The 13,811-nt window shown below is 39.5% G+C and overlaps 1 protein-coding gene across 1 annotated transcript in view; it reads left to right on the forward strand.

Annotated features, from left to right (window-relative positions):
• The window catches only part of LOC126299305 (P-selectin-like), an 84,190-nt gene that overhangs the window by 54,099 nt on the left and 16,280 nt on the right, over positions 1 to 13,811 (forward strand). Inside the window, exon 9 of the mRNA XM_049991105.1 lies at positions 7,096 to 7,301. Within this exon, the coding sequence (XP_049847062.1) occupies positions 7,096 to 7,301 (206 nt within the window). The remainder of the gene's footprint in view (positions 1 to 7,095; positions 7,302 to 13,811) is intronic.

Below are 13,811 nucleotides of genomic sequence, written 5' to 3' on the forward strand. Positions count from 1 at the left end.
ACTAATGGAAAGTAAACAAATTTACATTTATAGTAATCTTTGCTTCTCTGGAGGTTCTGGAAAACTACTGCAGATACTTTTCTGAGACATGTTTCATTAGATTCACCAGACCAATAACAACAAAATAAATGGAAATTGCACTTTAGTTAACACTGTACAGTTTTTCAATGGCTTCATATTAACAAAGTTGCTGAATTTCAAGCAAAATCTTTTATTAGCCGTAACTCCGTAACTAAAAATTTGTGGACCTATGTCAATAAAGTTCTTCTGGGTTTGAGGCCACATTGTCATCTGTAAAATTTCAACGTTTCGGCAACTGCAACCCAGAAGTCTACTTTTACATTTGTTGACCTAAGTTTATATGAACTTTTTTCTTTAGCTTTACTTGTAGAATAACACATTCAAATATTTGCATATCTTTGTGAATCACCCTGTGTGTATGTATATACATAGTGAGTCATCTAACATTACCACTGGAAACACCTCCCAAACCACACTGAATAAACAAATCCACAGACAGAAAGTGAGGAGAAGCACTGGTGGAATTGGTTGATACAAACCATTGAGAAATGCACGGAAGTAAGATTTTCAACACATACTTACATTTTTTAAAATGGAAACCTGTTATTATTCTTAACATAACTCAAAATAAAAACAAATACTTAATCAATGCCATTTGTTACAGTTGAAAATGTTAAGAACATCCACTGCAATTTGTAACATAAAGTTGATGCTTGAAACCTCAGACGTTCAGTCACATGATGTAACAAAGAAGATCTGTAGATCTGTAGGGGTAAGTTTACGAAGACTACGATGTTTACAAGTTTGGCTGCCTCAGTGTCTGCATGTAATACTTGCTGAACTAGTCCTTGTACTCAGAATAACTGTAGTACACCGTGCTACCAGACATCTGTGATTGTGCACTGTACTCATGTAAGAACACAAGTATCCACAGTAGAAATGTGAGAAGGTCGCAAGTATAATGGTATGCACAGTGTCATAAGCACTGTGAAAGTGGTTGAGATGACACTCATGTTTGATGAGTGTAGACAAAATGCAGCTGCAGCCTTTAGGTTGTATGCAGACAGGTTCCCGGACAGAGATCATCCAATGTGCCGCACATTTGAAAATATCTACGAACAACTGTATGCAACAGGTATGGTCGTAACATGTGAAGGTGTCCATAACAAACCCATCTCAGGAGAAGCAGGCACTGTTGCTGTGTTAGCTGCTGTTGCTGTTAACACACACATGAGTTCACATGAAATTGCTAGATGCAGTGCAATGAGTCAAAGTAGTGTAATGTGCATACTTCATCATCACAAATTATATCCATATCATGTGCTGTGCTGCATCAGGAATTACTTGGAGATGACTTTAATAATCAACTGAATTTCTGTCAATTGGCATTAACAGAGAATGCGTTGCCGTTCTACCAGTTTACCGATGATGCAGGTTTCACATATCATGGTGCAGTGAATTTACAAAACATGCATTGCTGGTTCGTGGACAGTCCTTGCTGTCTTCAACAGATAGAGTGGCAGTGCCCATGGAATGTGAATGTATGGTGCTGAGTAATTGGTGACCATCTCATTGGTCCTCACTTCATTGATGACACCTAAACACCTGCAAAATATGTCAAGTGTATACAAAATGATCTGTCAACACTGCTAGAAAATTTCCCACTGGAAATGTATAGACATATGTGATATCAACATGATGGTGCTCCTGCACATTATGCAATGAGCAGTAGGCTAACCCTTGACAGAATGTTTGACAGGCATTTTGTAAGATGTGGTGGATGCATAAATTGGCCAGCCCGTTGTCCTGATCTTACACCTTTAGACTTCTTTCTGTGGGGCATGTTAAAGGAGAACGTGTATTGTGATGTGCCTACATCCCCAGAGGATATGAAACATCATATTGAGGCAGCCTGTGGCATCATTACACCAGATGTATTGTGTCATGTAAGACATTTATTGCAGAAAATATGTGCAACGAATGATGGGCACCAATTTGAACATTTATTGGCCTGAAATGTCAAGACACACTCTTTTACATTCTGTAATTGAAAACAAAAAACGAATTTGTAAGTTTAACTACATTCTCATCTTAATGTACAATTTCTTCTAACAAAAAAGTGCCATACAGTATTCTTTAGAGATAGAGACTAATAAAAATGTTAACATGTGGACGTAACATGTCTCTTCTGTACCTATGTTACATCACTGTTCTTTTTGTATCCCTAATTAATTTGATTCTCTCCAATACACATGACTGAACTGCTGAGGATTTACTCAAGTGCCAAAGTAATGTTACAAATTACTCTGGATGTTATTAACATTTTACAGTGTAACAAACAACATTGATAAAGTATTTGTTTCTATTTTCAGTTATGCTAAAATAATAACTGGTTTCCATTAAAAAAAACATAAGTATGTGTTAAAAATCTATACTTCCTCGCATTTCCCAATGGTTTTTATTATCCAATTACACTAGCCCATCTTCTCACTTTCTGTCTACAGAATTGGTTATTCAGTGTCTGTTGTTTGAGAGGTGTTTCCAGTGGTAATGTTAGATGACACACCCTGTGTGTCCATATACAGGTGTGTGTGTGTGTGTGTGTGTGTGTGTGTGTGTGTGTGTGTGTGTGTGTGTGTGTGTGTGTGAGTGTGTAGTTCAGCACCTACAGTTGCATGAAGTTATGATGGGTATCCTTCAAAATGGCATCTGCAGTGGAGATGAGTTCCAAGCATACAGCTGTCATTCAGTTTTATTTTTGCAGAAAACCAGGGCATCACATGTATTACTAGGCACTTACAGAATGTCTACAGAGAACTGGCAGTGAGCAAGAGCATGGTGAGTCATTGGGTGAGGCACCTGTCATCATTGCAACAAGATCACACAAACCTATCCAATCTCCCACATGCTGGCCATCCACACACAGCTGTGACTCCTGCAATGTTGCAACATACAGACACTCTTCAAAGTGTTTGATGCATCACAATTGAACAGCTCACTACAAAATTGGATGCCTCTGTTGATAGTGCTGACAGACTTGCCTACCAGTTGGGGTACTCAAAGGTGTGTGCCTGTTGAGTTCCTCACCGTCTAACAGAAGACCATAAAGAGCAATGGAGGACCATTTGTGCAGAGCTGGTTGTGCATACAAGGCTAAATGTTGCAGGTTTTTGTTGTACATTGTCACAGGCAATGAAACATGAGTTTGTCACTTCAAACTGGAAACAATACAGCAACCCCTGGAGTGGCACCACACCACTACTCCTCCAAAGAAAAAGCTCAAAGCTACACTCTCAGCTAGTAAAGTCATGGTGATGGTCTTCTGGGACTCCAAAAGGGTTTTCCGTTTGATGTCCTCCCCCATGGTGAAACTATCAACTCCGCAAGCCAACTGACGGTGTGTGGCGGAGGGTACCCTGAGTACCTCTATCAGTTCTCCCTTCTATTCCAGTCTCGTATTGTTCATGGAAAGAAGGATTGTTGGTGTGCTTCTGTGTGGGCTCTAATCTCTCTGATTTTATCCTCATGGTCTCTTTGCGAGATATACGTAGGAGGGAACAATATAGTGCTTGACTCTTTGGTGAAGGTATGTTCTCGAAACTTTAACAAAAGCCCGTACCGAGCTACTGAGCATCTCTCCTGCAGAGTCTTCCACTGGAGTTTATCTATCATCTCCGTAATGCTTTCGCGATTACTAAATGATCCTGTAACAAAGCGTGCTGCTCTTCGTTGGATCTTCTCTTTCTCCTCTATCAACCCTATCTGGTACGGATCCCACACTGTTGAGCAGTATTCAAGCAGTGGGCGAACAAGCATACTGTAACCTACAATTTAACTCTGAAGTGTATAGTGCTATCCTCAGGAAATTGAAGAAATGACTGCATCATGTTCACCGCCACCAAAATTCAAATGAACTTCTCCTTACCCAAGTCAACATAGGGCCTTACACAAACCTGTACATTGATGAGGAGCTCACAAAACTTCATCGGGCTGTTCTTCCTCATCCATCCTATAGCCTGGATCTCCTACTTTCTACTTCTTGTTTGACCTAATGACTGTTCCACCCCATAGGAAGCAGTTATGCATGATAAGTAGGTTACTGATGAAGTAAGACATTAGCTCTGATGTTAACCAGTAGAGTTGTATTGTGCAAGACCTTCAAAAATCGAGCAAATCAGTAACATGTTGGTCCACCTCTGGCTCTTATACAACCAGTTATTCAGTTTGACATTGATTGAAATAGTTGTTGAAAGTCCACCTGAGGAATATCATAGCAAATTCTATCTAGTTGTCATGTTTGAGCGTCAAAATCCCGAGCTGGTCATTGGGGCTCAATTTGAGGTGGAGCTCACCACTGTCAATGAGTTTGATATGTCTGGAGATGCCACAGGCAGTGGCGGGATACCGATCTGACGGTTGCTGCCATACAGCCTGACAACCAGGTGTGATGGTCTGAGGTGCTATTTTATTTCATAACAAGGCTCCTTTGGTTGTCACCACAGTGCCCTCACAGTGCAGCAGTATGTCAACAATATCCTATGTCTCATTTTGTTGCCCTCCATGGCAAGCTATCCTGGGCCTACATTTCAGCAAGATAATGCCCACTTACACTTGGTGAGAGTTTCTCTTTATTCTTCATGAATATGTATTAATTTCTCAAGGTAGTCACCCTAGCAACAAACATATTTTTTCCAATGAGAAACCAGTTTGTTGATACCATCACTGTTGAATGTTTTACTTTGTTGATGGAGGCACGACCCCATATCTGCTTGCAATTATTCATCACTATCAAAGTGAAGTCCTAAAAGGTATTCTTTAAGTTTTGGAAACAGATGAAAATTGACTGAGGCCAAGTTAGGGACTGTAAAGACATGATTTTACCTGCTGATGGCATGGTCTTGCCCATTTTCTAGTGTCTGTGATGCTTTGTGGTAGAAATCCATGGATGCTCTCTTGTTTTTGGGGTAAATGTGGTGAACTGAGCATTCATCACCTGTTAGAATTGTTACAAAACACATTAGCACCACACTCAAAATTCAAAATAAATTGTTGACAGATACCGAACCTCCTATGTTTCATGCCACTAGTGAGCACAGTTTTCTGTCTGCTCTTCTACAACAATGGCTTGTATGCACTCTTGTCATACACCACATTTACCTAAGAGCCGTGTCCATGTTATCCAATGATTCTCTCTGATGAGATCATCATCCTGATTCTGATGAGTCTTGTCAATAGCCATACAGTCATCCAGTCCAAGCTCTGTCTCACATGTTGAGGTCAGCACCACCATTTTCTTCATTACTAGCAAGAACAACCAAATGCTGCACATTACTAATGTTGATACAATCATCACCATACACAGATTTCATTCTTCTGTGGATTTTAATTAGAGGCACATTCTCCACAGTTAGAAACTTGGATACAGCACACCATTTCTCACACACTGACATAGCTTCATTAGATACTGTCATGTTACACACTTGACTTCAGAGAACTCTATGGCTGAGTGTTGTAACTTGTATTAGCGAAGTGGGAAATTTGAATGAGTAATGTGCATGACATGTAATACCCCAACCAATACTGAAAACAAAATAAAAATTCAGAGGCGTTACTTTTCAGCATGTCCACACACACACACACACACACACACACACACACACACACACACACTGTGTGTATATGTATGACTGGCACCTACTCCTGAACCACTACATTAGTTTCAACTAAATTTGGTACACATACTGCTTACTAGATGAGAATCAGCACTGTGGGGTTGGAACCTCCTAGCTCTGACAGCAGCAAAGATAAGGGCATTGAAGTGTTTTCTGTGCCTGACATTTAAGCTACCCTTAATTATAGGCATGTTGTGCAGGAGGTGTTGGTCTTAGGGGCTGCACATTTGCATAGGCACAGATGAGCAGAGAGAGAAAAGGGGGGGGGGGGGGAGATGGGTAGTGAGAGAGGGAGGACTACGAGTTGGTCAGAGAAAGTGGGGAGGAGGAGATAGTCTAACAGAGAGGAGGAGGAACTAATGGACAGAGAGAGAGGTGGGAAGATGATATGGACAGAAAGAGTGGAGAAGAGGAAATGGACTCAGAGACAGGGGATTAGGAGATGGACAGTGAGAGAGGGGGGAGGACATAGACAGAGAGGGAGGAGGACATGGACGGAGTGAGGGAAGAGGAGGAAATGGATGGAGAAATGTGTAGGAGGAGATGGAAACAGAGAGCTGATGGAAGAAGGAGAGGGAAAGTGAGAGGAAGGTGGAGGTGACAGACAGAGAGAGGGAAAGCAGGAGATATGTACAGTATAAGTGCCATATGTGTATGCAGGAGACTCCACAAGTAAAGGGCTAGTATAAATAACCAATGCTTCTAACATAAAAATTAGTTTTTGGCCTTATTTGCTCATGCAGGCAAATACACTTGAAATTGAGGCTAATAAGGAAGATATATGCAGTGTCATTCATTAATGAATGCAGACAGTGCCTGTTTTACGATTGCCAGTCAAGTGTTATCTTCACTCCATATCAATTTTGATCATTATTGTTCTGTACATTTAATAACTCTGTAACATTTTGTTGGTTACTTTGTATTGAGCCTGTTTCCAGCATCTGATTGCTTTTGTTTATTTTTCCCTTCATTCATTTCTCGTTTCTGATTGTGCTCATTTCTCCTGGGAGCTGCAGAACATGATGAATGAACTAATCAAATGAACATGAAAACTCAGCCAAAAGGATGAAAATGAATCTGGTCCAGCAGACAGTGATGATCATCTACATTAGTATCAGACCATTTCCTTCATCACAAGGGTAAATTTGCTACTGGCTAACTTCTGTGTTTAAGGCAACAGGCATTAAATAATTTTGACTCAGTTCATATAGTCATGAACAGTACACAATGTAAATGCATAAGCAACATATGTGTGCATCCAATGTCTAGACTATACTATGGGCAAAGTTTGTCTTTAACTTCACGTAACTGACATACAACATACATTGAAAAATGCACGTATCTTCAACTGTCAGTACTGTGTAGCATTGCTTATCATTGAAAATAATTGACTTTTTTTCAGGCTATCAGTAAATCGAACAGCAGGCTTGATTACATTCAGTAATGTTGCTGCAGTAGACATTCCACTACTCCAGACAGACACCTGTCTATTTGTTGACTCTGTTGGTCAGCTCATTTATGAAGGGGGTGGTACAAGTATCCTAGTGGCATTAAATCTGGCAATTGATGAAATACAAAGAAATGCAGCTAATGGTGCAACACTTGTATGTAAGTAGTTATGGTATTGTAAAAGAAAGTATATTAATCCACAAACATTCTTCATTTATTTTCCTCTTATATTAGTCTTATGTGAGATTTACAGAAACATTTTATTTTGGTGCTTGAGGTATAATTCTCCTAAATTGTACCTCATCAGTCACATGATGTGACATACAAAATCTTGATTAACCACATTAGTCTCTTCCCACTTTTTCTCCAAAAGGTTTCTTATATTACTTGATAACAACAAAGTCTGAAAACAAGTCCTCTTTCACCTTGCTATATCTATTTTGTTAAACACTAGAAGCTGCCCATCTTTTTTACTTTCTTGTATAGTTTTAAATGGGTTTTAAATGTAAGAGAAAGTAAATTTAAAGTATACCAGTAGTGTCAGTTAAGTTATTTTTTTTTCTTTGCATGGCAATGTTTTCTGAGACAGTTTCATAATAAAGAGGTATTATCCAGTGAAATCTCTGAGGGACTAGTTTAGGACTCTCCAACGACAAAAGGCAGAGCTAAGCACTATCTGTCGCCGAATTAAGGGAGCTATAAAGTTTCATTTAGTTGTACATTTGTTGGCTTGAGGCACTGTTGACTAGGCGTCAGCGTCAGTTGATGCTAAGATGTTGCTACTTCGAAGGTGCTACTGTAACTGGACTACAGTATCTGGAGATGTTAGAGAATTGGCTGTTCCCTCAGCTCGAACAAGAAGCACAACAATTCATATTTCAGCAGGATGGAGCGCCACCACATTGGCACTTATCTGTCGGTAACTACCTGAATGTCAACTACCCAAGGCGATGGATCGGCCGCCAGGCAGCCCGTGACAGAGCACTTCATCACTGGCCTCCAAGAAGCCCTGATCTTACCCCCTGCGATTTTTTCTTATGGGGGTATGTTAAGGATATGGTGTTTCAGCCACCTCTCCCAGCCATCATTGATGATTTGAAACGAGAAATAACAGCAGCTATCCAAACTGTTACGCCTGATATGCTACAGAGAGTGTGGAACGAGTTGGAGTATCGGGTTGATATTGCTCGAGTGTCTGGAGGGGGCCATATTGAACATCTCTGAACTTGTTTTTGAGTGAAAAAAAACCTTTTTAAATACTCTTTGTAATGATGTACAACAGAAGGTTATATTATGTTTCTTTCATTAAATACACATTTTTAAAGTTGTGGTATTCTTTTTGAAAGAAACTTCCACATGGGGAAAATATATTAAAAACAAAGATTCCAAGACTTACCAAGCGGGAAAGCGCCAGCAGACAGGCACAATGAACAAAATACACAAACACACACACAGATCCATCCATACATACATATGTATGGATGGATATGCGCGCGCGCGCGCGTGTGTGTGTGTGTGAGTGCGCGCGAGCATATACCTATCCTTTTTCCCCCTAAGGTAAGTCTTTCCGCTCCTGGGATTGCAATGACTCCTTACCCTCTCCCTTAAAACCCACATCCTTTCATCTTTCCTTTTCCTTCCCTCTTTCCTGACGAAGCAGCCGCCGGTTGCGAAAGCTTAAATTCTGTGTGTGTGTTTGTGTTTTATTCATTGTGCCTATCTACCGGCGCTTTCCCGCTTGGTAAGTCTTGGAATCTTTGTTTTTAATATATTTTTCCCATGTGGAAGTTTCTTTCTATTTTATTTACATCATCATTAATTTGAACCCAACAATTACGTTTGTTATTGTCTCTGTTGCATTTCGAAATCTTCTCTATCATCTTACTTTCTCTTTTTGTTTGTACAAGTAGTTTTACTTTGTATTCATCTTCCCTTTTTCCGTAATCTACCATATATTTTATCCTGCCTAATTATACTCAATAATACGTAATTTACTTCCAAACCATAACCTAAAAATTTTCAACGCCTTGAAAATAACCGCTGCTATAAAATCCACTTTTCCAAGTTTACAAACATTTCGTGTAAACTCGTGAATACTATTTCACAGCTTCAGTTCCTTTCACCCAGTAAACAACCATCTCAGCTATTTCCAACAACTTTCGTTTTATTTCCATTCCCGTTTTTTCCCATATAACCGATCGTTTTTAGCAGCTTCCCACAGGTTTAAACGTTATTATTTCTTCATCAAACAATTGCTTGCCTCATTCTCATAACCTGCCAGTACAAGACCAGTCCTTTGAATACATTTACACGCATATTGTTCGAGATTTTATTCGAAAAAATTTTTCGAAATTTTATTTTTTCGGGAAATCTTTTTCGAAACTTTTTTCGAAAATTTGTTTCTTTTTTTCTTTCGTAACTTTTTTCGAGAAATTTTTTCGAAATTGTCCTGAATTTGCCCACGCTTTAACGTGTTTTGGAGACAACACAACTACCTAACCTTTGCACCCATTGTTGTTCCCCAACCTAAGCTCAGCACAGGATCAACATAGCTCATCTCAAACCAACACTTTTCCGACTTTTTTCACACCTTTATCTCTCCCTATATAAATTTCTATTTATTTTCACTTTAACCTCATATTACCCTTTCCACCTTCTAATACCATGTCAACCTCACAACATCCCTACAACAACCCCATTAAATTTTATTTACATTCCCTCCGCAAACATGCCTTCACCCTAGCCAGATTACACTCCCATATTTTATTCACTCAGGCTTGCCTGACATTTGGCATTACCCCCAAAGGCCTCACACTTAAAGTTCCCATCTCTGGCTGCAATCCTTCTTTCCATCAGTCCTTATACCAGTTCCAAACAGCACAATCCATAGTCCTCACCCGCCTAATCCTTCACCTATACATCGACTCGGCCAATGAACACACCCGTCAACTCCTATCCCAAATCAAAGTCCTCAATCTTTCCTCTCCCACATCCACACCGGCTGTTCATAGCATCCCCCTACAGGCCAACTGCAAATTAGAACAGCATGCCACCCTCCACCTCAAAAAACTATCCAATCTCCTGGTTTCCCACCTCCAGAAAGGCAACTCACTCACCCTCCACAACCTTTCCAACAAACCTCAACCTCCTCTCATTGCACACAAACCCAGTCTCTCCCATCTACTCAATCTCCCACTTCCAGCTCCACTCCCCCCAACACCTCAAAATTCTAGTCAACACAATCTGGAACCACCACACCCCAATTCAGTAGTTAACCTTTCCTCCAAACCGCTCTCCCAATCCGAAACCTCTGTCCTATCCAAAGGCCTCACCTTCAGCCCCACTCCCAGGTTCAACCAAACTGCCCTTGTCAAAGATTTACTGTCCTACACTCGTAGTCTCTGCTGGAATTTTTGGTGTCTGTGTATGTATGGATGGATATGCATGTGTGTGTGTGTGTGTGTGTGTGTGTGTGTGTGTGTGTGTGTGTGCGCGCGCGCGAGCATATACCTATCATTTTTCCCCCTAAGGTAAGTCTTTCCGCTCCCGGGATTGGAATGACTCCTTACCCTCTCCCTTAAAACCCACATCCTTTCATCTTTCCTTTTCCTTTCCCTCTTTCCTGACGAAGCAGCCGCCGGTTGTGAAAGCTCAAATTCTGTGTGTGTGTTTGTGTTTTATTCATTGTGCCTATCTACCGGCGCTCTCCCGCTTGGTAAGTCTTGGAATCTTTGTTTTTAATATATATTAATATATATTAAAAACAAAGATTCCAAGACTTACCAAGCGGGAAAGCACCGGTATATATATGTTTGTGACTTACACATCTCTGATAAAGATCAGTATAAGAAATTCTAGTCATAAGTGTGGAGTTTTGGTAGTTTTGACTAATTTTATGTACTGACTCTATGTTAGTGCTGTTTGTATCCTGTTTTCCATTTTGCAGAATTTTAATTATATACAATTATGGAATGAAATAAGTTGGATTTCTTGTCTTTACAAATTTATAAATGTATTATTCAACTGAACCACTTCAGTTAATTTCATAGCATTCTATGTTTGATATTCCCTTCAGTACTAGTCTTCCTAGTTATCCTTATTAAAATCTAAATTTTCTGTAGTTCAGATGACAGACCTAGAAAACTATGTCTGACAGATGTTTAGTGTGGTAACAAGGTTACTGAAAATGTAAACATATAGTGTCAAAACAGAAAAAAAGATTATTATTTCAATCAAAAAATATAACAATAAACGTTTTATAAGATGAATGACTTCTTAGACTTATAATGCATCCCTTTGTATGTCATTAGGATAAAGATACAAACTCTCAGGATAAAATTTGGTGTTTTAGTTTGAATCATGATGATAAAATGTAAATTTATGTATTTATATATGTCATCAGGATATATATGTGTAATTTACTTTACAGTTTTAACCATTTCCTTAAACTTATGTGATTAAACTGCAGATTTTAATTTTATAAACAACTAGTTGTTCTTATAAAATAAGTAAAACAGTATATATGTGATATTCAGGGTGTTCTTTTTAAATGAAGACATTGAAATATTTCAAAAACTATACATCAGATCAAAAAAAGTTATAATTGCAATTTTATTGTCTTTGAGGGGGAATCTAATGATACACCCCACCCCATGCATAGGTGACAGGGGGCAACATAGAAATCTTCAATAGGAAGCCCTATGTTTTATTTGCAGATTTTGATTCTATGTCAAAATCTACATACATTTAGTCTGGAGCATTTTCTTCATTTCACAACACATGGCACTGTAATGAAATGAATACAAATGGGTACACAATCATAATTTACTATATGCTATTAAGTGGCTATTGAATATCCAACCTCCATTCTGTCAGGTTAGGAAGACCAGTACTTCATAGCTTTTAATTGGAAAACCCATTCATAACATTGCATTACTTGAACATATCAAACAGGGGGCTACTCAACACCCCACTATGGCTATGGCTTGAGGCAAATGCTAGTCTACTTTTCCAGTTAGAGTAAGAGATCAAAAGTAGTATCACCTACTTCAGTATGCTTTGTGATCTGCTTTTCAAATGACCATACACAGTAAAGAAGCATATCTGAAGGTATGGTCAGCACAGGTGTTTCTGATGGGTTGACTACATCTGCATGACCTGTTGGCACTTAGTGGTACACCTTCTCTGTTAAATATTCCCACAGAAAAAATTTTGGCGATATCAAACCTAGCTGCACAGCGAGCCAATTAATAGGGTAACCTCTTCTGATCTACTGATCAGTGCAAACACAATCTAATACCTACTGTGCTTCAATTACATAAGGCTCTGGGCAACCATCATGCTGAAACCACATACATTGTCAAATTCCAGGGCAACATCGTGCAGCAGTACCGGTAGTTTCTGTTCAAAAAATGTTCAATATTTGTGTCCATTCAGTGTGCCATTGATAAAATATGGACCAATGAGTTTGTTTCCCATGATGCCACACCATACGTTAACCAACCAAGAACATTGATGGTCAACTTGCCATAACCAGTGAGGATCCTCTATGCTTCAGTAATGCATGTTATGCTGGTTAACACTACCAGGGTTTGTGAATGTAGACTCATCAAAAATAGTACCTTGGCAAAGGGGATGGGGGTCATTTGCATTTGTCGACATGCTCATTCACAAACCACTACCCAGTTAGGGAAATCAGTGCAATGAAGTTCTTGATGCAGTGATACATGGTATGGATGATACTTAGCAACAATTCTGTACTGTGACAATACCGAGTACAGACATACCAGAATCACAGTGAAATAGCCGGGTGTTTGTCTGGATTGTGGTCCACTGCCACTAGTAAAGCTATTTCATTAGCTTCTTCTGTAACACAGTTGCTTCATTTCCATTTGCTGGTGTTTACTCTGCCATCATATATAAAGGTACTCACAATCTTGTAAGAGAATAAATCAGAGTCAGCTTTCTCTAGAAAATGGTCAGCACACATTCAGCAGGAGCCTCAATATTTCTCCTAAATTCTCCATAAATCAGGATCATTTCAGTCTTTTCTTCTGTGATTGCAACATTCATTATCCACTTGCAAGTCTGTTCTCCATATAATAGGTAGGTGTGCGGGCAATAAACAATGTGTAAGTATTGTTATGTTTAGAGGCATTGTCTGTTTTCTGTCTGCATGATATGTGAGCTCCAGTGACAGTGTACTGCCTGTTATGGTATGTCGTAGTTCGCTACTACATCACCATAGGGGCATGTTGAGTACATCTACATCTACATCCATACTCCGCAAGCCACCTAACGGCATGTGGGGGAGGGTACTTTGAGTACCTCTATTGGTTCTCCCTTCTATTCCAGTCTCATATTGTTCGTGCGAAGAAAGATTGTCAGTATGCCTCTGTGTGGGCTCTAATCTCTCTGATTTTATCCTCATGGTCTCTTCGCAAGATATATGTAGGAGGGAGCAAAATACTGCTTGACTCCTTGGTGAAGGTATGTTCTCGAAGCTTCAACAAAAGCCCGTACCAAGCTACTGAGTATCTCTCCTGCAGAGTCGTCCACTGTAGTTTATCTATCATCTCTGTAATGCTTTCACGATTACTAAATGATCCTGTAACAAAGTGCGTAGTTGCCTGTTCAATATGTTGGAAGGAAACAATGTTGTGAATAGGG

This window comes from Schistocerca gregaria, chromosome X (genome assembly GCF_023897955.1).
Source record: "Schistocerca gregaria isolate iqSchGreg1 chromosome X, iqSchGreg1.2, whole genome shotgun sequence".
Classification (NCBI taxonomy): Eukaryota; Metazoa; Arthropoda; class Insecta; order Orthoptera; family Acrididae; genus Schistocerca; species Schistocerca gregaria.